Genomic DNA, 25,970 nt, shown 5'->3' with positions numbered 1-25,970 from the left:
TCCTAGATCCACAAATTCAGGAAAACTCTCAAAAGGTACATTTTAATAGCATATGCATTTGCCTCTGTAATCATCCCACATGAACCTACCCCTTTCTCTAACACTATCCTCTCTATTCCTCTTTTCCCTGCTACCATAACTCATGTAACTGCTCTGTATTGTACAACTACCCTCTGAAGCTAACCCATTGTGTTATGTAAATTAATTCAAATGTTTTGTTCTATATTTCTTTGCTATGTTTTTTTTTCAGTATTATAATGCTTCTCACTATATTTGTAATGTGGAGCTTTATCTACAGTTAACTGTTTTATTGTAAATTATTCATTGTATTCATCTTCAATTTTGTACATTTTCTTGCTTAGTTGTACTGTGGAGCTTTTCTCTCCAGGCCTCCACTGAAAAAGGGCTCTTGCTCAGATGGAATATCCTGGTTAACAAATGTCAAATAAATAAATTAAACTGAAGAAGAGAAACAAAAATATTTTTTCATGCTTTAACTAGCAAAGTTGAACACCTTTAAAAAAAACAAGAATAATGTACTTTGAAAGGAAAAGTTGTTCAATATACATGTGTCTGCAATCGCAAGTGTTTCACAGATATTTGGTTGTTGAACAAAAAAAAAAGTTCCGCATTTCTTAAACGAATATGAATTTCTTTGAAATATACTAACAGACTACTGAAAGCAGAAATGTTATTCATCGTGCAGCTGTCTAGAAAATGAATGCTGTTTTTATGCATGCACTTTGTATTTTTCTGCAGATAAGCAAAAATATGAAAAAAAAATTCCTGCATTTTGCAAAACAAGTAAAAAAAAAGACTAATAAAATGGCATCACCTAAATAAAAAAAAAAAGTTGAATAAATGTAGTCTGGTGTGTGTGTGTTATGCATGGTTTGCCATCAAAATTTTGATGGCTCGTGTTGGAAAATTGTGTGGCTAAAAGTAAGTTTTCAAAGTTTCCCAATGCTGAACTGGAATAATACAAAATCATAATAATGAAAGTAAAGCTTGATTCATTACTATGAATTTGGCATTGTGAATGGGGATCGTGGTACAGAGAAAATTGGGGAATGTACCCTTTTCCTTACTGTAGTGCGATCTCGGTATTGGTATATATAATTTTCAGAGGGTGTGGAGAGTGCAGAGGGACTTGACCCCTGCTAAAATGTAAAAGGGCATATGGACTTTCGAAACCGGAAGTCTGATATGTCAAATGTTCATTGTGTTACTGACATTCAGCATTTAGGCTCTCCAATAGCATCCTTCAGTAAGCAGGTGTTAGATGTCATTCTGGAGGCAAGGAGGCCTAGTACTAGAAAATCATATGCTGAAAAGTGGAAAAGATACTGTTCCTGGAGCCAGACTCAGGCGATGGGCACAACAGTGCCCAGCTTACCTCATATTCTTCAGTATTTAACAGAAATGCTCCACAAGGGCCTTTCCTTCTCGTCTATTAAAATTCATGCCTCTGCCATTTCAGCACATTATAATAGTGACCCTCCCCTCTTTTCTCACCCCCTGCTAAAGCAATTCCTCAGAGGGGCCAAAAATTTAAGACCCCCCCCAGGAGACTCCCTACTCCAGCCTGGGGCCTTAACTTTGTATTGGAAAAGCTCACTCTCCCTCCTTTTGAGCCAGCTGCAACTGCAGAGTTGAAATTCCTCTCTTGGAAAACAGCCTTCCTTCTAGCCATCACTTCAGCAATTAGAATGTCTGAATTATAGGCCCTCATGGCAGTGGAGCCCTTTATTATCTTCCATGCAGACAGGGTTTCCCTCAGAACCAATCCTTCCTTTATGCCCAAGGTGGTCTCTAGTGTGGCCCTTAATCAGTCCATTCATTTGCCTACCTTTTTCCCGAATCCACAAACAAAGGAGAACGAATTCTGCACTCTTTGGATGTGCACAGACAACTTAGATTTTATTTGGACAGGACTAAGCCTCAGAAAATCTGAACAGCTGCTAGTTGGCTTTGCTAAAAGGGCAGAGGGGAAGGCCATTTCAAAGCAAACCATCTCTAAGTGGATAGCCCATTGCATTAATTTCTGCTATAAGCACCATGGAAAATCTACCCCACAGGGGATAAGATCACATTCCACCAGGGCTGCATCTGCCTCTACAGCCTTTCTCAGAGGTGTCCCTACCAGGGACATCCTAGAAGCTGCTACCTGGAGCTCTGTACATACCTTCACCAAGCATTACCACATGCCTATTTTTTTCTAAATCCAGAGCTGTTTTTCCCACTGCAGTCTTGCAGGGCCTAATAGCAAGCCCTAATGCTCTCTAACTTCCTCCTCCTCCCTTACTTAGCTTTGGGAATCAACCCAAATGTGATGGCTGCAACAGTGAAACATGAAGAACATAGTACAGTTGTGTACACTTACCATAAATGTAGATGTCCGAGTATATTCACTGTTGCAGTCCTGGTTACCCTCCCTCCAGCCCCCTGACTTCTCTTGGCTCTACCTTTCCTTCTTGTTTGGTGTAGTTAAGCTTTCTGGTGTATTTGCTTTTTGTTGGAGGGGTACCATAACATATAATTGCTTCCCATTGTGGGGACACCTGACATCTGGGACAAGAAAAACTGACGTAATGGCATTGGCTGCATGTTTTATACCCCTGACGACTTGACGTCATGGAAGAAGAGACAGCATCTGATGCAGGAATCGAAGACTCTGGTATTCGGGCTGGCTGAGGGCTACGTGCAGGCAGATAACCCCAAATGTGATGACTGCAATAGTGAATACATTCGAACATCTACATTTTTGGTAAGTGTACACAACTGTACTTTACTTGCACAAGTTTTTACGAGTGGACAGTATCATGATTAGTTTTTCTATCCTCAGGTAAATTTTAACTATTTTTAAGTCACAATTCATTTATTAGTTGTGTTTTAGCAATGTAGACAGGTTTGTGCTAGGAGTTGTTAATTTTAAAGTTTAGGTTGTTAGAAGCAGCAGTTTTGTGGATGACTCAGATTTTTGATTGTCTGTTGCAAATACTGTTTCATTTAGCTTTTTATACTTTTATTTTAATATTTTTGTTGCTGTAATAAGGATTCATTTTGTTTCTAGGGTGCTAATTTAGGTGGACATTTTTATTTATTTTGTGGATTTTATGTGTGAATGGGAAATGTTTTAGTTTCAGTCATTTTTAGCGTTTTTAAATTAAGTGCACATTTATGTTTATGGAGGTAGTTTTATGTTGGTTAATATGTTTCAGAGGGTAGCAGCGTCTGTTTCTTATGTATACAGTGTGTTACATGTTTTATTTATTTGTTTATTTATTTATTTTATTGAATGGGAAATGCAGCCTGTGTTTTAGTTTTTGTTTTATTTTATTTAACATTTTTCAATTAAACTAACAATAGATTTGGATTTGAAGTTTTTTTTTTTTCCTTTTTTATAAATGAGCTAATATGTTTTCTAGGTCGTGTTAGTATTGGTTTTGTACGTGTGGAATTTGCAAACTTTAGTGAGTAGTATAAATAAAGTAGGTTGGGGAAATGTTATCAGGTTTGATATAATGCATCTAGGGTATAAATAAACTGCACCAAAAGTGTAGGTAAATGCTGATGACCTGGCAAGGGTGTAGATAAATAAATAAAATATTTTTCACATTGTACCAGATACATGTTTTTTTATCACTGCCTTTATTTGTAGATCCACTGTTGAAATTATTTGTATCTACTCCACTACATTCAACTAGTTCTGTGAACATGTGAAGGGCAGATTCTTTTAAACTGTTCTTTTCCTGGGCCAAGTGCTTCTTGTACTCATTACTGTCAGGGTTGCCCCAAGACTCAGTTCTTGGGTTACTCCTGTTTCTTGTCTACATTAACTCCATTATTTTCACTCTGCAGATAGTATTATCAACTGGGAAGCTGCAGTTCTCCTCTAGCCATTGAAAACACCCTTAACTATTGTATGTCTGTACCATGCCTGTAATCTAAAAGGTCTAAAAGTGAGCCTCAGTAAAACAAATGTGGTTATTTTCTGCACACACAAATGACTTAACCATGTTGGACTGTTTAAAACTTCATTTAAAAACAGTAGAATCCATAAAATGTCTGGCTAGGCCATTCACTCATGCACACAAACTAAGTCATAAACATAGATCTCTGTTCTACCAGTGAGTGACATACTGTATGTAAGTTCATAAAATAGGGCCAAGCAGCAACTAGCAAATGAGTACTTCTCCTTTCAGTCATCAGCAGTACCTCTTCAAGGAATACTCTGAGACTGTTGTCAGTACAAAACTACGTCTGTAGGTGTAGGCAAAAGCTCCATTACGGTAGTGCTATTAAAAAGGTTGTCTGGCTTCCCAGTCCACTTAGGCTCACCTTATTTCTGTCATCCTCGCATACAAAGTAGCCAATTTAAAACAGTGCAGACATTACATCTACTCACTGTTGAGGAATTCTCAAGATCTCCACTCTTCAAATGTATCTGCATTAACTTTTACCACACCATTGTATTCTTTGACCTTAACCCATATAGCTGGAATTCCATGCCCACTATTCTGCATTTACTGTCTACCTATACTTTGTTTCAAACCAGTTCAAGCCCAGCTGTAACAACATTTCATATGTAAATTTGTTGGACCCATAACCTAACCACCCTAGCAAACCTATGATGCACTTTACATCTACACATACATTTTACCTTGAATCATATTCTAGTTCTGGTAAAATAAGCAGTATAATGTATATAAAGGTAGGGTACTTACGTATTATCGCAACCACATTGTAAACAACTGTTGATGTTGTCTGGCAGCCCTTCAAGCTATCATTTGGGAAAGAAAATCCACCTTTTTATGATGCTATCATTACAGCAGAAATTATATGTGTATGGAAAACGTAATAATGTTTTAAAATGTTATGTAGAATGCAAGTGTCACTCTGTTATCATTATTTCTCCTACTGAAACTCCTGTTCATATTCAACTTTCTTTTAGTGGACTTATCGTTGCACTTGTTATGTAACATCGGTTCATCATGGCAATCTTTTCATTGTTGTCACCCCTTATGTAGTTAATCTGTGGTTATAAACAAATAAAAAGAAATGTGTTAAAAAAGAAAGAAAGATGCTGTTATACCCCGTAATGGTAATGCCATCAGGAGCTAAACAGTGTCTTTGTAATGACAGCGACATCAGGACATTGTGCGAAAAAACGGAAAATTGAGATGTCGGAGAACTGAAGCATTTACTATTAATAAAAACTTAATAAAAATATACATATGTACTTCACTTACACCCAAAAATAAAGAGAAACCCAAAACACAAAACAGGATGAAGAACCCTACAGCTTAAAATGGCTTTTCAGAAGCATGCTATACTGTTGTAAATGGTTTCCCAAACAAAACGATAGCTTGAAAGGCTGTCAAGCAGCAGTTGTGTTTATAGGTTGTGGATTTTAACATTAAAAACTTTGGTTTTGACATCCGTGGCTCTGGCAGTTTGGTACTTTACTTTGTTTCTTGGTTTTAGTGTACCAAAGTTCCTTTTGGATTTCGTGGTTTTATTTTTGGATTTACTGCCATGGAGAGACCGGACCCTCTTGAAGGAAAAGGGGCGGATGAACTGGGTCAATCTAGAAAGCTCATTGGGCAGCTTACTGAGCTAGTAGACCTGCTGACACCCTTAACTCAATCACTGGTTGGACTATGCAATAACGTACGCGTTCACAATGCGGAAGTCCAGGAAGCGTTGAAGGGACTAGGCATTCATCGTGAACCGACGAGAAGTCTTAACGGATCGAAAGATCAAAATAAAGATGGTGAGGACTCTTTTAACGCCGCAAATACACCAGGAATTCTTTGTGAGGGTGGTTATAACAAAGAGAGGAGTAGCGACTCGAGAGGAACTGTTCCAGCAGGTCAAAAAAACATCTTTTCTAATAGGATGGCTCCAGGTACTGTTTGTAATGATAATGAGATTCTTGCACAGCCTAAAGACATTAAAGACTGGCTATTGCAAAAATATTCTTTTAAACAAAATGTGCCTAATGGGCAACCAACAGTGACTGATTCTTACAAAGTCAAACTGGACAATTTGTATAAAATAATGTTAAAATACCGAACTTTAGAAATAGAAAATGAGTATTTAAATGAGTGTGTTTGTAGGGGGATAGTCCCAAAGGGACTGAGGGTTTTTAAATTTCCGAACAATGTGCTTCAGGGGTCTGTTTTTCATAAAGAGCTAACAGAACTTTTCAACAACTGTGGGTTGGATATGTTAAGGCTCATGATTCAAGAAAATCATAGTGTGCAGGATGCCCTACAAAAAGAAATAACTGAGTTGGATAAATGTATTAAGGAAGACCTGATATTCACTATAAGGGAAGAGAAGGACAAATATTTTAAGATTAGGGGTGAGATTGATGGAAGGTGTGGGGAAACTATACAAAGAAAATTTAAAAAGTTGGAAAGAGACACGGAAGAATATAAAAATGGGACAATATACCCCAAACCTCGGGCCCCTGGTTATTTAAAACACCTTTATGGGAATAAAATGTTTAATGACAAACAGGGAAATTTAGAGGAAGTTAACCATTATCAGGAAGAAGAATGTAGTTTTGAAGAATCCCCCCCCCCTCAGAAGATCAGAAAGACTAATTAATAAACCTGGTTATCAGGAAAGAAATTTTTCTTGGAGAGGGGGGAGAAGGGGAAGGGGGAAATATTAAAGAGGGTGGATACGCCACCACAACCCCCACCCAGAGGTGTCATAGATGGTAATGACATCACAGTTAATGGTGTTAAACACATTTTTAACAATTTTAGTATTTATAATTTTAGTGGTATTACAATTGAAAAAGAACATTTTAGCCTGCTTGAAAAAGGTTTTAAATATATACCCTATAAAAAGGGTGCACTTACACAGTCGATTTTAGATTTAAAATTGTTTTTTAGAAAGATTTATTTAAATGTATTACTAACACCTGATGTGGACACTATGGATAAACAACTTAAAAGAAAAGCTACATTTAATCCACCATTACATCCACAACTGAGTAATTTAGAAAAAACTATGGAAAAGGAATTAAGAAACAGATATAATAAGTTTGGGTTTCAACCTAATTTAACTAATAAAGAAATGAATATTTTACAAAACTTGAGGGATAACCACAAGATTAGAATAATGAAACCCGACAAAGGGGGAGGAATAGTTATCATGGATAACATATTATATGAAGGGAAGATGAAAGAAATTTTATTCAATGAGGAAGGGTACACAAATGTATCTATTAATGAAATAAATATTGCTTACAATAAAATTGATATTTGTTTAACAGATATGTTTTTTGAAGGGTTGTTTGACAAAAAAAATTTGATTTTTTAAAAACTGATAAACCTAGGATCCCTTCTATCTTTGGAATTCCCAAGATTCATAAAAATGAGATTGATCCCCCTTTAAGGCCTATTGTTTCAGCCTGTGGTTCAAAAACACATAGTTTGGCTAAATTTGTGGACAATAAAATGAAAATTTATTGGGTCAAGAAGAAATCTATTTTAAAAGATTCTTGGGACCTTCTTGAAGTTATTAATAATGAGGTTTTATGTGATAATACATTGTTCGTGACCATTGATATTGTGGATCTATTTTCATGCATTCCCCATATAGAAGGAATGGAAATGTTTGAGGAGGCTGTATTTGAGGAAGACAATATAGGACACAATGACAAAATTTTGTGTGTATCATTAATGGATTTGGTTCTCAAACATAACTTTCTGAATTTTTGTGGTGAATTTTACAAGCAAACCAAGGGTGTTGCTATGGGCACTGCTTGTGCCCCCACTTATGCCAATCTAGTATTGGCTAAGTGGGAAGAGGCATTTGTTCTTGGTTCCAGATTTTCTTCTTGTTGGAGACTTTATCAAAGATTTTTGGATGACATAGTCATTCTATGGTCCAGGAGTACAGAGCAGTTAGAAGAATTTAAAGCTTACTTGGGAGAAACAACACATTTTTTAAAATTCACTTTTCATGTTTCAATAGAAAAATTACAATTTTTGCATGTGGAAATCTACAAAAGAAATGATAGATTTGAATCTAAAATATACAGGAAATCTACTTTCTGCAATTCATTTCTACATTTTAAAAGTGCGCATACCTATTATTGTAAAAAGAATATTGTAAAGGGACAGTATGTCCGAGGTAGCCGTATGACTACCCTAGATTCTGATTTTAAAGAAGAGTGTAATTTATTAAATAAAATGCTTTTGGAAAGAGGTTACCCCCAGGACTTTATGAATAAAATATATGAAAAATTTATGAAAGGGAGAGTAAGCAAATTTAAACCTATCCTAGGTAAGAGAGACTTAAATAAAAATATAGGTGGTTTAAAAGCAATAGATATAAATAAACCTATTCCCAAAGACATAGATTATGGTCATGCTTTAATTCTTGAATATAATGCTTTTAATAAAATTGTTACTAAACAAGTTATTGAAAGAGAATGGAATAAGTTCATTAGTTTAACTGATTTGGACTAGGAAAAACTAAACAATAATGTTAAAGTAGTTTATAAAAATTCTCAATCCTTTAAAAACATGTTGGAATACAAAAGTTCCATGACATCTAATAGAATTAGGAAAAAGTACGTATAAATGTGGACACTGTAGCCATTGTGGTAATTTAATAGACAAGGAAAAAATCTTTTTGAAATGTGGGCAGAAATGGATAATTATAATTGTGAAACTAAAGGTGTGGTTTATTTAGGATTATGCTTAGAATGCAATGCTTTTTATGTAGGTAAAACTGAAAGAGTTTTAAAGAGAAGGATATATGAACATAAATATGAGATTTCCATAAAAAAAGAAACTAATGCACTGTATAAACACACCCTAGTTTGTCATAATGCTAAATTTCAGTTTGTGGTGTTAGAACAGGTTAAGAAGGATGTGAGGGGTGGACCATGGGAAGAAAGACTGGAGTTCAGGGAGTTATGGTGGCAAATCTCCCTTGATGCAACTAATCCCCCTGGTCTAAATGATTTTATTTCCATTATGCCACTTTTAAAGTTAAGAGCAGGAAAAATATGAACATTTCTTGTGTTTCAGTGTATTTATTGTTTTAACCAGTAGATGGCAGGCTAATACTATATAAATGATTTATAATACCTAAAACTGATTTTCATAGTTTATTATAACTGTTTTTTATAACTATTTTTATAATTATTTTTAAGATATTTATATATTTCATTAAAGTACTGTTTGTGAATCAGGTCTTTATAATAGTTATAATAAATACCAACGAATTATAAGAGAAATGTTTTTTAGAATACATGGGCAGGAAGCAATGGTAATTATATAATTAACTTTTTAATCAAGACTGCATTGATTAGGCAATTGTTTTTTTTAGTAATGTATATAAAGGTTGATTTACTTAATGGAGGGTATCTGAAGAAGTCAGTTTGTACAAGATGAAAACACATTTTTTGTAATCAAGCGTTTATGTGTTTGGGATTGATTTCTGCATTCACTTGTGGATTTTAACATTAAAAACTTTGGTTTTGACATCCGTGGCTCTGGCAGTTTGGTACTTTACTTCGTTTCTTGGTTTTAGTGTACCAAAGTTCCTTTTGGATTTCGACATATGTACTTCACTTACACCCAAAAATAAAGAGAAACCCAAAAAACAAAACAGGATGAAGAACCCTACAGCTTAAAATGGCTTTTCAGAAGCATGCTATACTGTTGTAAATGGTTTCCCAAACAAAACGATAGCTTGAAAGGCTGTCAAGCAGCAGTTGTGTTTATAGGTTGGGAAAGGACGCTACCTGGGAAAAGGAATTTGGACGTTATTCCTCTCCCTAGGTGAAAACCGAGCTGACAGAAGAATAATTAACACTTTACACACCCTTTCTTATGTTACTAGACATCATTTCACAGAAACATAAGGAATTGTGCGACTTCTGTAATGTGGTTGCGATAATACGCAAGTACCAAAAGTAGTGTTTGCAGCCCTGATTATTCTCCCCTTTGTGCATTCACCCCATCCATCAGTTTTTGTGTGATGTTCCTTGCTTGTTTTTCCCACTGTAATATCCATCTCTTATTCGATATTCTGTTCCTCATTTATATATGGGTTATTACACTTCTTACCTTGTTATACTCTCCTGTTATTGCATACTCCTCTTCATCATGGTATAATCTTTGCAGAAGTCCCCTAAGCTGCTCACTGAACAGTGGCTGCTCTGTACATATTCGTATCTACTGCATGCTAGGCACTTTTATTTGATTTGCATAGCTCTGTCTATTTCATATTCATCATGTTTTTTATTTTTGTTATATAAGTAACACTCTTTTGTATAATTGTCCTTTGCAGTGTGAATTTTTTATTTTACATTTTCCCTCTGATTGTTTTCTGATGGTCGTAGGTTGCAGTAATTTTCAAACATTTTCTCATTATATTTTTGTTGTGAATGCAGTGCATTTTTCCAAGTGATTGTATTTTTGCTTTATTATTCTACATTTATGCAAAAAGGTTGTGGCTGACAAGATTGTGGCTGAAAAGGGGCCCCGGTGGTCTAATTTGCCTGCCTACTGAATAAATAAATTGTATATAAAAGTATGTAGCTACACACACACACACACACACACACACACACACACACACACACACACACACACACACACACAAACTAGAAGTGGTGGCTTTCATGGTTTAGGGAAGTGATTTGTCACTACCGTACATTGTAACCATATGACAGTAGTTTATATTGCAGCCATACAGTGGTAATGGTGTTGGTGGAACATTGAGTCTGGAAGCTGGTATATGGTTCCAGAAGTCCTCCCTGCACCTGTAATGTCAGTAATCCAAGTAAATCTAGATAACATAATAAATATGCATGTCAGTCATGCAAAGATAAGAACAGTGGTAAGGGACGGAGGGCATAAGCCTATGGAGGGACATAAAACAGGTAGGGAGTTGGGCAAAATATGGCAGCTAACACTAACAAATGTAAGTTGTTACAGCTCTGGAAAATGAATCCTTGAGCTGGGAAGAGTAAGAATATGTGAAATTGAGTTGGTAAGTGATTAGACAGCATTTATTACTGGTACTATAGACTATCAAAAACAAACTGAGAGATTGATGGCTATGGCTAACAGGATTTTGGGATTTATCGCAAAGGAGGCAGACTCAAATGCTACTTCGGCAATTCTCCCACTATGTAGGACATTATCTGAAGCTACAGTTGACATACTGCACATATTTCTGGAGAAAATACGGAGAACAAGAGGTAAAACTCATAAACAGAATGCAGAGTTAGGTGATTAGGATGGTAAATGAGATGAAAGGTTTAAGCTACCAAAAAGACTAAAGAAACTAAGAACGTGCATATTGGAAGAAGAGAGAGAGAGAGGATATCTTATGTGAGCACATGTTAACAGAGATGCAATCATGGAGTGCAACTCAGAAGGAAGAATAAAGAAGGCAAGAGAGAGCATAAATGACAGATCAAAAGGACTTTTAGTCAGTCATGATTAAGAGATTTATTTTCACAGAGAGCTATAGTAGTGGATACAGTAAATGAACTGCCAGAAAGGGTGATGGATCAAAATACTACTGGTGGATGTCAAGAGGCAGCATAGGACAGATGAAATAAGGGAAGAATATGGATTAGAAGACAGCTGAAAGGGGTTAACTACAATAAATTGTAAGTTTCAGTAGACATGCTGACTTAGTTAAACATGAATGTAGTTCATTGGTTTGTAGGTTTTAATTCTGACTTTATATGGTTGTTTTGTTGACTAATTACAGTGGTCAATTTATTCTTAGATGATATTGAAGTTCGCTTCTTCAAAGACTCTTGGGAAGCTAAAGGCACCTTTTCTCATGCTGATGTCCATCGGCAAGTTGCCATAGTTTTCAGAACCCCAGCATACTTCAAGACAAACATCACAGTGCCAGAAACTGTACAAATGCAGCTTCGGCGACCATCGGACCAGGAGGTTAGCGATCCAATGGATTTCAAATACCTACCAATTGAAAAAGGTATAGAATTCTTGAAACACATTGTTAATCTCAGTGTATTTTTAAGAGTGTTTCTTAAGAACAAAAGTCACATACACACACACACACACACACACACACACACACACACACACACACACACACACACACACACACAACACACACTAACTTTATTTTTTCTCACAGTAAACTTCACTGAAATGCTTGTGTTTTTCTTTTTGAACCTGTATCTACTAGAAAACTTTGTTGAATACTACATTGTGTAGACTAACTAGAAGATATGTATTCTGCATCTTGCTGCATGTATAATATTGTACTATCTAATTATTGTATATTGCTTATATTTCTGTGGAGCTTTTCGACCCAGGTCCCTGCTGAAAATGGGCTTCTGGCCCAGATGGACTTTCCCGGTAAACAAATGTAAATAAATAAAATAAATAAATAATATGTAAAAAATAAATATGTATGTATGTATGTATGTATATATATATATATATATATATATATATATATATATATATATATATACACACACACACACACACACACACACACACACACACACACACACACAGGTTTGCTCTCCCTCTATCTCCAGGTAAACGTTTTGTAGTTTATAAGCTATATCAGATGCTGCTTGTGAGAAGAAATAGGTTTTATTTAGGCCCACAAAATTAAAACATTGCCTGGTTCATTCTGGACATGTACTGAAAGTAGTTATGTAGGAGCAAAAAAACTTGTGGTAATAAGAATAGTGCAGTAGTAAAATGTATAACATAAAGAAATGTGTTTCAGAAAAAAAGTAATGCTTCACTCTGTCTGTGTTTAATTTCCTGCCTTCATCCATCCACAGGCTGATTTCATTACAGTTTCTCACTCTTCTCCCTAATTATTACAGCACAACTTTCTTTAGGAGATCATTACGACTATCCAGTCTTGTCTTTATCAAAATTTCTGATTTAGTGACCTACCAACTATCTTTGCATTAAAGCAAGACTTTTTTGACATTGTGGTGCTTGATATAGATCACGTCTTGGCAGCCATGTTTTCCCCTTCCATATGAAGTCTTCAGTATAGGTTTTTTGAATCACTGTAGCACTATGTCTTACTCAGGGAAGGTCATTGTAAGCAGGAAATCATAGTACTCAGGTTTACTGAACTTCTTTTTCCACATAATGACGGTCTTTCCCCCGAGTAACCAAGATTGGTCACTTGCTTGAGGCTCCCTTATGTATCCAATGCTGTTATTGCCATTTTCTGAGGACTGTTGGGCCCCAGTCACAATGGAGAACATTTTCATGTATAATGTGTCATGTTATAGCAAGTTTTCCTTAATTTCAGATTTTTCTTCAAGCAACACTAATGAAATCATTAAAGAAAGAGTTAATTCTGCAAAGTCTAACAGTGTCCATGGTAGACAGATTGCCCCAAAAGATTGCCATACACATTTTATTTATTTTTATTTATTTTATATTTGTTGACCGGGCTAGTCTAACTGGATATATGTCCATTTTCAGTAGAGGCCCGGGGAGATAAGCTCCAAGAGAATTTAGTAACAAAAAAAATGTTAGTACAATACATTAACAAAGGGAGGAAGCTCAATTACATAACTATCTAACAAACTTATCACATATACAAAGAAAATCTCAACAAGACAAGGTCAGGTAAATAAAGAAACTCAATAAACATCTAAAATTAAGAAAATATCAACAGGATAGGTCTGTTAAACATAGCAAGTCTAAAGTTGTATATATTATAAAGGAGGAATGGAGTTAGTACTGAGAGATTAGCAGGTAAACAGAGCCCAGTAAATAAGGGAAGGTTAATCAGGTTTAGAACAGGGGCATAACCAGTGTGTTCTAAGGTAAGGTTTCAGTTTATTTTTGAAAAGTGATAAAGAGGACAGTGATGCAAGTTCACTGGGAAGTAGGTTCCAGGATTTTCCAGCAGTATTACAGAATAGAGAGTCACCGGCCATGTTGTTGGATTTACATATACTGACAAGTAGTTTATTTGATGAACGTAAGGTATTAAGATTGTTATAGGGGGGACTGCAGCCCCTCAAAAAGAAAAAAAGAAATGAAAAAATAAAAAATATTTTTCGCATGCTCAGGGCAGCCCGTGCTCAGGGCAGCCCCCCGTCCCCATAGGGGACATCTGTGCACTTTACAGTGCACAGACCACTGCAAGAGGAGCAGCAGGGACTGGGACAGTGCCTCAGGGATCTGCGTCGGCGTCGGGGGGAGCATGTGTGGATCGGCGGTCTCAGTATTATTGCGGGAAGGATGTATGGATTATGCGGACGTTAACTGTGGATGTATTCATTCAGGTAAGGTGCCTTTCAATTTACAATGTGTATTTTTCTTTGTGTATGGTGCTTGTGCTTTACTGGAGTTTGTGTATTGGTGCTTGTGCTTTACTGGAGTTTGTGTATGGTGCTTGTGCTTTACTGGAGTTTGTGTATGGTGCTTGTGCTACTGGAGTTTGTGTATGGTGCTTGTGTGTGTGTGTGTGTGTGTGTGTGTGTGTGTGTGTGTGTGTGTGTGTGAAATGCTTATGGTGGTGTGGTAGGGAATGCCTCAGGCTTGAACCCTGTATGCAGGTGTTAAAGACTTGAGTTCCCCCCACCACCTTTCAGATTTTTACCTCATATTTGATCTGATCTGTTCCTCATAATATCTGTGGTTTGTAAATGTTGTAATGCTTGATATTTGATGGTGTAGTAGTAGCATTGTTGCCTCACAGCTGCAGGTTCTTGGGTTTGATTCTTGGCTGGGGTTCCTTCTTTGTGGGGTCTGTATCTTCTCCCTGTGTTTGTGTGGGTTTGCTTTTGTGCCCTCCCATGTTACAAAGACATGTCTGCATTATTTCTTCCTGGGCCTCCGCTGAAAATTTGTTTATTTGTTCCAAGTCAGACTGTCCTGATTAAAAATGTTAAATAAAATTGATAGGCATTTGAATTTCAGACTTAAGGGTTTCTGAATGTTTAATTCCATTTGATGGTGCAGTGGTAGTATTGTTGCCTCACAGCTATAGGTTTTCTGGTTTGATTCTTGGTTGGGGTGGCTTCTGTGTGAGTCTGCATCTCCTGCCTGTGTTTGTGTGGATTTGCTCTGGTGCCCTGCCATTTTACAAAGATGTGTCTGCAGTTTTCTCTGCTGAAAATTGTTTTTGTTCTGTCCGCAGTAAATTTGACAGGCATTTGAATTTCAGACTTCAGGTTTCTGAATGTTTAATTCCTTGCAGATTTGATGGTGCAGTGGTAGTATTGTTGCCTCACAGCTATAGGTTTTCTGGTTTGATTCTTGGTTGGGGTGGCTTCTGTGTGGAGTCTGCATCTCCTGCCTGTGTTTGTGTGGATTTGCTCTGGTGCCCTGCCATTTTACAAAGATGTGTCTGCAGTTTTAATCCCTGTCTCTGCTGAAAATTGTTTTGTTCTGTCCGCAGTAAATTTGACAGGCATTTGAATTTCAGACTTCAGGTTTCTGAATGTTTAATTCCTTGCAGATTTGATGGTGCAGTGGTAGTATTGTTGCCTCACAGCTATAGGTTTTCTGGTTTGATTCTTGGTTGGGGTGGCTTCTGTGTGGAGTCTGCATCTCCTCCATGTGTTTGTGTGGATTTGCTCTGGTGCCCTGCCATTTTAAAATTGACAGGCATTTGAATTTCAGACTTCAGGTTTCTGAATGTTTAATTCCTTGCATAATTGATGGTGCGGTGGTAGTATTGTTGCCTCACAGCTATAGGTTTTCTGGTTTGATTCTTGGTTGGGGTGGCTTCTGTTTGGAGTCTGCATCTCCTGCCTGTGTTTGTGTGGATTTGCTCTGGTGCCCTGCCATTTTACAAAGATGTGTCTGCAGTTTTAATCCCTCTGCTGAAAATTGTTTTTGTTCTGTCCGCAGTAAAATTGACAGGCATTTGAATTTCAGACTTCAGGTTTCTGAATGTTTAATTCCTTGTATAATTGATGGTGCAGTGATAGTATTGTTACCTCACAACTATAGGTTTTCTGGTTTGATTCTTGGTTGGGGTGGCTTCTGTCTGCATCTCCTCCCTGTATTTGTGTGGATTTGCTCTGGTGCCCTGCCATTTTGCAATGCATCTCTGCTGAAAATTGTTTTTAAAATTGACAGGCATTTGAATTTCAGACTTCAGGTTTCTGAATGTTTGATTCCTTGCAGATTTGATGGTGCAGTGGTAGTATTGTTGCCTCACAGCTATAGGTTTTCTGGTTTGATTCTTGGTTGGGGTGGCTTCTGTGTGGAGTCTGCATCTCCTCCATGTGTTTGTGTGGATTTGCTCTGGTGCCCTGCCATTTTACAAAGACGTGTCTGCAGTTTTAATCCCTGCTGAAAATTGGTTTTGTTCTGTCCGCAGTAAAATTGACAGGCATTTGAATTTCAGACTTCAGGTTTCTGAATGTTTAATTCCTTGCATAATTGATGGTGCGGTGGTAGTATTGTTGCCTCACAGCTATAGGTTTTCTGGTTTGATTCTTGGTTGGGCTCTGCTGAAAATTGTTTTTGTTCTGTCCATTTGAATTTCAAACTTCATGTTCTTCAGAATACATAGTAGCACAACCTTTTTCTAAGTTTATAAGATGAATATTTTAAATTTGTCCCTATTTTTGGGACTGTATTCGTTGACAGCTATGGCAAGAACTGAATTCACTGAATATGGACTGTAGAATTGTGCATATTTACTGATAAAGGTGCACTGTAGAATTGTGCATATTTACTGATAATGGTGGACTGTAGAATTGTGCATATTTACTAATAATGGTGGACTGTATGATAAATGTTCTCAACTGGGCAGTTTATATGTTTTGTTTCATTGCTTACTGGAAAACTGTATTGTACAAGGAATATAATTTTAGTACAATGAGGAAGGTGTATCAAAGAGCACATGTATGTTAAAATTAATCTTTATCTGCCACTGGCAAAATGTATTTTCTTTGAATGTGGGTTTCAATGAATAATGCTAAGTTTTCATTGTGAGACTGCATTGCTTTGTTTAACAGATTACTTAATGTTTGTGCTGTAAAATACAAAATAAAACTTTCAAATGAAGTCCAATCATTGAAGTAAAGCAGTATGCACATTAGTGTTTATGGTAAATGGAGTGAAATAGCCAAGTAATGGTTAATTGGAATGGCTGCAGAGGCTCCAGTTCAACCATTATTTTGTCAGGGGAAGGGCAGCAAACTCAGACAGGCCCAGCTGAACTATACCTCCCAACTGTCCAGATTTTCAAAGAATGAATAGATTTTTGCTTCTTATTTTGGTTTGTTGTTCATAAAATTTGTAGTTTTAATCCTAAATGATTTGCCAGAAGTCACTAAATAATAAGTTTCAGACTTCATAACCTTCATAAAAATGCATGTTAAAAGTAGAGCCGTTCTATCAACTGTCTCAATTTATACAAGAGCAATTTTAGTACTGTTTATATGCCCCCAATATATTTGGCCTTGTTCAGATTTACTGCATTAACAGGTTGAGAGGTACATGCAAATAAATTGCTTTATAGAATTAGGCATAGCCAACCTCTCAACTGTCCCCAATTTTTGGCTCAAAATGTTGCTCTTCCCCTAATAATCCAAAATAGCAATTTTGGAAGAAAACATGGAGGGTTTACAATTAAGAAATAACTGTAATAATCAAAGTTATAGATTACTTGAAATGCATGTAGATTCTTTTATTTTGTCAGCTGCTCAAGGTAGCAGTACTAATATTAAAGTGTCCTTCTTTGACAGGTAGAAGCTGTATTGTGTGTCTATTTTATATTTTTGCATCACATTTTGGTCCATTTTTCATAAAATTGTGTTTTTGGCAAATTAGTGACAAATCACTAAAGACTGAAGTTAGAAAATGACAGACATTTGAGTTTCAGATTTTATACCCTTCAGAAAATTCATACTAATGCAAGACCTATTCTATTATCTTTCTAAGTTTATTAGAGCAATATTTAAAAATTGTCCTTCTTGTTGTGCCTTTGTCCCACTTCTGTGTATGGCTTTGTCCAGATTTCTTGCTCTTGAAGTTGAGAGGTATGACAAATGTGTCAGGGCCATCACAGTGAGCCAGAGATTTCAAATTGTGACATGCTTGTTCCCCATGTAGTGACTCTGGATGTGTCCAAACAGGCAAGGAGTAGTTGTATCTACCTTGGATGGGGAGGACACACTGCATAAGTACTACAGTGGCTTTTCATCTGTCCTTGATTTTGCAGAATGGTCTGGTTTCTGTCATATTTTTGTACTGTTGATTTATGCTTATTACTCAAAGTGCCTGTTGCTCTGTGTTTAAGTAGCAATGCTTTAATGACCATAAGGTAAGCTTGTCTGACATCGAAGAGTAAGATAAAAGTTTAATAAGCATACTGTTAAAGAATTGCCAACATTGAAAGCCTTTCTGTTGTTGCCATGCAGAGAATACTTGACTAGATAATGTATAAGCCTTGGGTATTAAAGGACAGGATTCCATTATTTTAAAAAGCTCATTACACTTGTTGGAGACTTCCAGTCATCTCTACAGGCTTTACCCGTAAACTAAACAGAATGCCAATCATGTGTGGTCCATAACCTGTACAGTAATCCTTTAAGCAATGTATCTTGAGCTTGTTTCTTGTTTGCTTTTCATTTTTACTTTTATCATGTTTTCCCCATGATGAAACGTTGTCAGGCAGCAGGTCTTTTGGATAAGAAACATTTTACAAGTGGGGCATCACATAGATTTCTACTTTCAGCATGTTGCTTGGTACTTTAATAAAGCTGAATATATTATAATTAGAACTGCAGTGCAAGGAGAAGTAGTTTGAGTTGAGTGCTTCTGGTTTTCTTATACTTGATTTTGACTGGCATTCCAGTAATGTATTTAAAAAGTAATTTATTTTTCATGCCTCACAACCTTTTGTTTCCATCTAGATATTAAGTAAGCTGTCATGCAGCCAATGCATTGAAATATTTTTATTCTTCTACACTTATTTTTGTCTTGATTGGACTTTCATAATGATGGTTTGCCACCCAGGGCATTTAATTAAAGTTAGTTTTGTGGTTTTGTGCATAGCTCCTCCCCTTTATGGTTGACCACACCCCTTCCCTTTGACCCCGCCCATTCAGCGTCTCCTGCAGCCCCCCTGTGATTTGAAGTCACCAGCCGCCACTGTATAGGGGGTAATGAGGGTAGAAAGTATTGGAGTATTGGTTGGTAGGTAAAGGATCTTGTGGGCAATGGTAAGTTGGTGAAATTTAAGCTGATTTTATAGCTCAAGCCATCCTAGCTGTTTTAGATTAGTGCAGTGGTGAGTTCTAAAAGGATTTCCAGTAGCAAATTTGGCAATGTTGTTGTAGGAGGTTACCATTTTGTGGAGGTTATTTTTTGATAGATTAGTATATATAGGTGAGGCATAGAGGAATGCAGACATTAGATGAGTGTGGGCGATAGTTATTCTAGCAGCTGGAGTAAGGAAAGGTCTGATCCTATAGAGAGAGCCAAGTTTTCTATTTACAGTTTTAATTGTATTGTTGATATGGGTATCAAAGTTGAGATTGTTGTCAATTGTTACTCCAAGAAGTTTGGTAGTAGGGTCAGAAGACATTAAGAGTACCATTATTAGATATGACTGTGAACTCTATTGGGGAGGACTTGCGTGTGGGAGTAAAGAGCAAGAGTTTAGTTTTTTGGGGTTCAGAAGGAGGCAATGTTGTGTAAACCATTGTTCTACTGTATTGAACACATTTTGGGTTAGGGACTGCAGTTCGGATGAAGATGTGGCTGAGCATATTAGTGTGGAATTGTCTGCATATTGTATACAAGTAGCCTGAGGAATTACTAAGTGAAGGTCATTAATGAAAAGTGAAAATAGGAGAGGTCACAGTATGGAGCCTTGAGGGACACCAAGGGTAATGGGGAGGTGGGTGGATAGATTATTATCCCATAGCACTGCCTGTTGTCTATTTCCTAAGTAGGATTGGAACCATTTTATGGCCAGTGCATCTAGTGAAAGGGATTTGAGGATATTTATAAGTATCTGGTGGTTAACCATATCAAATGCTTTTGAAAGATCAATAAATAGGGCAGAGGAAAGCCCGTTGTTATTGTGGTTTTTGTTAATGGAGTCAGTAAAGGATAAGAGGGCAGTGGTACTACTGTGGAATGGTCTAAAGCCATGTTGACACTTGGAAAGTAGGTTATTTTGGATTACGTGGTTGACTATGGATGCATCTTTCCATAATTTTTGCCAAAGGTGAGAGTAAGGCTATTGTTAGAAAATTCGTAAGAGTTCCCACCTTTATGTAGGGGGATAATGTGGGAGATTTTCCAGATAGTTGGGATTTGTCCTTCGCTTATGGTTCTGTTAATCAGGATGGAGATGGGATAGGCTATGGCTTTGGCAGCTTTTTGCAGATATTCTGCAGGTAGTTGGTCAGCTGAGGGAGTGGATGGTTTAAGTTTTTGGATTAGGGTGAGAATTTGTGATGTAGGTACCGGTTGGAAGAGAAAAGGAGGGAGAGGGCTAGTATTAGAGGTTGTGAGAGTTGAGCTATCAGGTGATAGTTGATTTGCAAGTGTTTGAACGGCCTCTGTGAAAAAGGTATTTAAGGTATTGGCAGTTTGCTTAGGATTCTCATGGTCGGAGCTTTGGGGGGGTTGGTGTAATGGATTGACCAGGGTGGAGTAGTTTGTTAATGGCTGCCCAAAACTTTTGTGGTTTCTTTTGGTGAGTTTGCTGGAGTTTAAGTAAAAGTTCCTTTTGTCTGAGAGTATAGCTTTCTTTGTATTATTTGTCAGCTGTCTAAAGTTTTGTTGATCTACAGGGTTTTTAGTGGTACGCCATTTGGCCCAGACTTTATTTCTAAGTTTGATTTTTTGCTTGGTTTCTCTAGAAAGCCATGGGGTAGGTTTAGTCCTAATTCATTGTCCTAAAACATTGTTTTGTCTTTTGCCTGACTGTAGCATTAAAGAGTCTGAAAACTGTGCCAAGTTCAAACATGTGACAAAACTAAGATGTTTAAAGACTTTGAACTGTTTTATGATGGGAAAACTTGAAGATGATAAACAGAAAAGGGGAAGATGGTGCCCCGGCAGAATGACAGGTTATTTGATTCTAGCAGGAAGAGATCTTCAACAAGTGCTTTAGACATGGCTTCCAAATAAAGGCACTTAAGCCAGCCTGAACAGTACTCAGTGAGCCTCTATTAATGTGGTTACTTCCAAAATACATAAGAGGCAGCATCATTGACATTTTTCAGCACCTCCTTTCAACTCAGTCTGCATAATATTGCAAGTTAAAAAGTTATAGGATCATGAATATCTGATAGTAGAAGAGACTGTCACCTCAGTAATTAAATATACTACCCCTGCTAGTTAGCAGCCAGCTGCCAAGCTGTCTGGGTCAGGTTTTGAAGAACGGATTACAGCCTAAAGAGCTTTTCGCTGGAGTATCTGAATAAGTACACATTTCAGTCACCAGTGAAGGCCTCTGTACTTCCAAACTAAATGGTAAAAAGGCCACACACAGACAAACCATTTAGTAAAATCTACAAGAAGACCCAGCCAAGCTTGAACCTTCTGTTGTTGTTGTGTCTTTCGGCTTTTCCCGGTTAGGGGTTGCCACAGCGGAACTCCGGTCTGCTAATGATTGGCAGTAGATTTTTACGTGCCGAGTTGCCGGCCCTGATGCACAACCTTCAACGAAGGTTTGCCCATTTACTCATGTCTCCACACAGAAGACGCTCTAGCTGAGAATCGAACAGGACAACGTCTTACTGTGAGGAGACAACGCTACCACAGCACCACCACCGCAAGCTTGAATCTTCTGTAATGCCTGAAATTTCCTGTAATGCAGGTCCATAGTATATATGCAAATGACCGTTAAGGACATACCAGTGTTTTAGCTTCTGATTACCCATGACGTTTTACTGTTTACTTTCCTAAATTTTTTTTTTTTGCTGCATTCAGGACAATAAATTCTAACCCTGTTAGCTGCAGACATACTGTGTTTCACTCTTTTCCTGAGCTTGTTAGTAATGTATAAGTGGATTGCTTTGCTGTATGTAGTAAACAAAGAGCTTAAAAACAAGCCTAATGTCCATAAACATGGAGGTGAAACAATGGTATATCCTTAAGAGTTCCTCTCTGACAAACTATGTTTGAAAAGTAGAAAAACACAGGTGTGTCCTCTTTCATTTCTGTTTAGAGTCATTGACAAAAAAAAAAATAAGGGACTCACAAATTCAAGGATATAAATAGTATGGTAATTAAGAACTGTTAATTGTATTTGATTTACAGATCTATAGCTGTAAATTATGTGCCCCCACACAAATTAGCTCAGCTGTACCCATATTTATGGGGACTTGATGAGATGAAGTATTTAGGAGTATGAATTAAGAAAACTTCTGTTATAGCAACTAAGGATATGTGGGAAGAGACTAAACAAAAGATATAAAAAAAAAACTGAGAAACTGAAAGCTCTTTATTATGGATATGCACAGTAAGGTACAATCAGTGAAAATGTTTTAGTCCCTTTAGTTTTATACGTAGATCAGGCATATGTTTTCAACAAGAAGAGAAGTTGTGGATAATAATTAATAAATAGTTGAAGGAATTGATTTGGGAGAGTACGAGGGCAATGGTTAAGTGGGATATGTTGATCTGCCCCAGAGAACAAGGTGGATTAGGATTATCTGATTAGAAAACATGGAACATGTCACAGTATAACTTATTTATTTAGACCTAGGCAAATTAACTGAACTAGACCCCACTAAATTTGGATTTGTGAAGGGCAGGTCCTACTTTCTAAACCCAGTAAGCTTACTGGGACTTCAGCATGGAGAGAGTCTCATGAGTGAAGCTGAATGCTGATGCAGCAGTCTGGGTGAGGGGCTAATGGTAATTAGCCATGTGCTGTCCCCCAGAATTGTCTGCAGCTTCCGATTTGCTCACCCAGGTAATTTAGAGAATTGCTCGATCAAAAAAAAAAAAAAACTTTACTGTAGGAGGAAAATCTGAAAACTGCCAAAAGGTTGCATTCACTTCGTTCAGTTTTTTGGTGCAGTTAAGTGCAATAAAGCCATGGGGATGGGGTGTGTGTCAGTGTTTGTATGTGCGTGTGTCTGTAAGGGCATGAATGAGGGTTTTATGGATGTGTGCCTGCCTGGATGGTCGCACTGGGAGAGGTAAGTTAGGGAATCACAAATCTCTGTGTATGTGCACACATGTGTATGGGTGAGAGCTTCCCTGAATGTTGGGAAGCATGGGGGAGGGGGGGTCATTTGTTGGTGTGTGTGTGTCCACACACATGTGCATGTAGAGGGGGTAATTTTGCTAACACAATGATTAGGTTGCTAGGGAGAACACTAACACAGTCAGGTCTGGCTTCACAATGTTAGATTCAAAGACATGGTAATGAACTGTCTATGATGTCTTTCTCATGGTAGCTATGCCATAGCTGTTTAATGGAATTTCTCTCCTTCACACTAATTAACCAACCTGCACCGGGCAGTTAGCTTGGGCAGAGAGAACTTCTGAGAATTTCAGGGAGAGAATTTATTCAGATGGTGGATGGATAAAATTTGTCCTCACTTTAGAATGACAATGAATCCTAATATACTCTTATAGAAAATGCAGCATTCAGAGTAAGATCTTATTTATAGACTTATCTGAATAATTATTTCAACATAATTCTCCATTCAGACATTCTTTACATCAGTTCTGACTTTCCTTTACTGTTGTTCCTCTCCTTTCCATTCTTATTTAAAGAATATAGAAATTCAGCTGACTGCATAAGTTTAGCAGGTATTCTTATAAATCTGAAATAATATACTGCATTAAGAAAGTATAAGTAGTACAGATTATGTAAGGTGTGTAGAAAGAAATAAGGGATACAGTCACTATATGAATGATGAAAACTTGTAGTAGTAATTAAATGCTCTTTAAAGCTGTTATTTACAATTATCATTGTTATGCATTATTAGCAATACACAGAGTGCTTGATCATGGCCCCTGTCCTTCCTGTATCCCATACATGTGATGATGTATTTTCTGTTCATTCGTAAACCATTTGGTTTTGGATCCATCCTCTGATCTGACTTTGGCCACTTTTCAGACATAGGATCCATAGCTCAGGCTCCTCCCCTTACCCACAATCTTCTCTAAACCGCAACATTATTATAGATCTCACTTGCAGATCTTTGCGTTCGGTGATTGTGTGAACCTTTTGTTTGCTAATATATAACTTTTTTCTTGCTATTTTTGTCATGTATCATATTTCATCCTCCCCTTAAAAAAGTAGTTAACATCAGTAGTTGTTTCTCTTTATGTGACCGCTTTGGCCTTTGCATACTCCTACACCTTTTCTACTTGTTTTACCTTCTACCTGATAACCTGGTATCTATACCCCTCAGTTCTGTAAGGTATAATGTGTTTTCAATTACTGGTATTTTTTCTGCTGTATTTTTCTTGTAGCACCTTGAGTATATTGTGGCTGTGTGGTTGTTGTTTCTTGATCTTGGCAGATAAACCAAAAGGTTTTAAAAAGTATGATCCAATGTTTTCTTCTCCAAGTGGCTTTAACCTACAGGTTATTGGATCCAACACCTTCCAATTCTGTAAGACTTCAGCTTTCCTGGCTCTGTGTCCCCTACCCACAATCCCTCTCTCCCTAGAGGATACCCCAGATCAAGTTTGCTGCCATTCCAGGATTGCAGCTCAATCATGGCTTTGTTTTGGTGTATCCTTTCAAAGACCAATGAAAAAACCACAAATATACCAAACACAGCAAAAAGAAAGGTAAACGGAGCAAGGCAGGCTGTGAACTGAACAGATGTAAACCAGGAAGCTGTTGTTTAAGCAAACCAATTGCCGTTTTTTCAAAACAAAGTAAGCGCTTTCGGTAGGGAAGCCTTCCCCACCTTCTTCAGACCACTATTATACAAGTCTGATAGAATCAAATGCCCTTAAGTATTATGCAAAATGATGACATCACATTCAAACTGTTTCTAATTGAATAATTACTTAAACATTTAAAAAAACCTTAAAACTTCATTCACAAACGTAAAACATAAAACAAATATATCCAATTTAAATGCAAGAAACAATAGTAACACTAATAATAATAATAATAATGTTGTTATGTATAAAAGAACTAATAATATTAAACATATTAAACATGTTAATATTGTTAATATTAAAAACAGCAGCCTAGCAAAGAAATATCTCAATAAGCTTAAGAATACATAAACTCTATATATCATTCTGTAGAATGACCTATCTATTATACTACTAAGAAATTCTAACACTATATAGCTATGTTACTGGCACAAATAGTTATATTGTGTCATTGTGTATAAACATATACTATATGCTAAATGCTTATATACTAAATGTAATAAAAAGAACACTTCACAGGTCCCAACTGCTATAAATGCATAATAAACATTTGAATATGATTAAACCCATCTAAATATAAATAAATAAATTATTAAATGATTTAATCATATATTACTAAAATTGCTTTGATTATCTGCCTAAAGCCAAAAATCTAAGAAAACATTTTATTGACAGTATTTCATTCAAACCTGGCATGATATATGAAGCAGTACGAATCTGCCAGTATGCTTCCTGTTGTTCTAGGATGATTTGCCAAGGACCCCCTCTCACATCAGGTGATATCTGTTGTACCACTGAAAACAAAAAGGCATGATCTTCATTTACTGAAATGTGTTTAGCTAATGAATTATTTAAATCACTTTTTGCTATAGCATACAGATGTTCATATAGTCTTTTTTTGAGTGGTCTATCAGTTTTGCCTATATAGAAGGCCGGACATTTTTTACAAACTGCCACATAGACCACTCTGCTGGAACAACAATTAAATGTGCCATTAATATGATATTCCTTTCCAGCTAACAGAATGTTGTTTCCAACATAAACATGTTTACAAAACTGACAACACCCACATTTTCTCATACCAACATTCTTATGATTAGATTT

General features: G+C 36.8%; 1 protein-coding gene across 4 annotated transcripts in view; it reads left to right on the top strand.

The window, feature by feature from the left end:
* Window positions 1-25,970, top strand: part of LOC122788049 (proto-oncogene c-Rel-like) — a 2,508,512-nt gene that overhangs the window by 1,763,903 nt on the left and 718,639 nt on the right. For all 4 annotated transcript variants that reach the window (XM_044054974.1, XM_044054987.1, XM_044054981.1 and 1 more), the window contains exon 7: window positions 11,785-12,000. In XM_044054974.1, the coding sequence (XP_043910909.1) occupies window positions 11,785-12,000 (216 nt within the window). The remainder of the gene's footprint in view (window positions 1-11,784; window positions 12,001-25,970) is intronic.

The sequence above is a fragment of the Protopterus annectens genome, chromosome 1.part2 (assembly GCF_019279795.1).
Source record: "Protopterus annectens isolate FY-2018-M chromosome 1.part2, PAN1.0, whole genome shotgun sequence".
NCBI lineage: Eukaryota > Metazoa > Chordata > Ceratodontiformes > Protopteridae > Protopterus > Protopterus annectens.
Note: the sequence above shows the minus strand (reverse complement) of the source record. Positions and strands in the feature narration are given on the sequence as shown.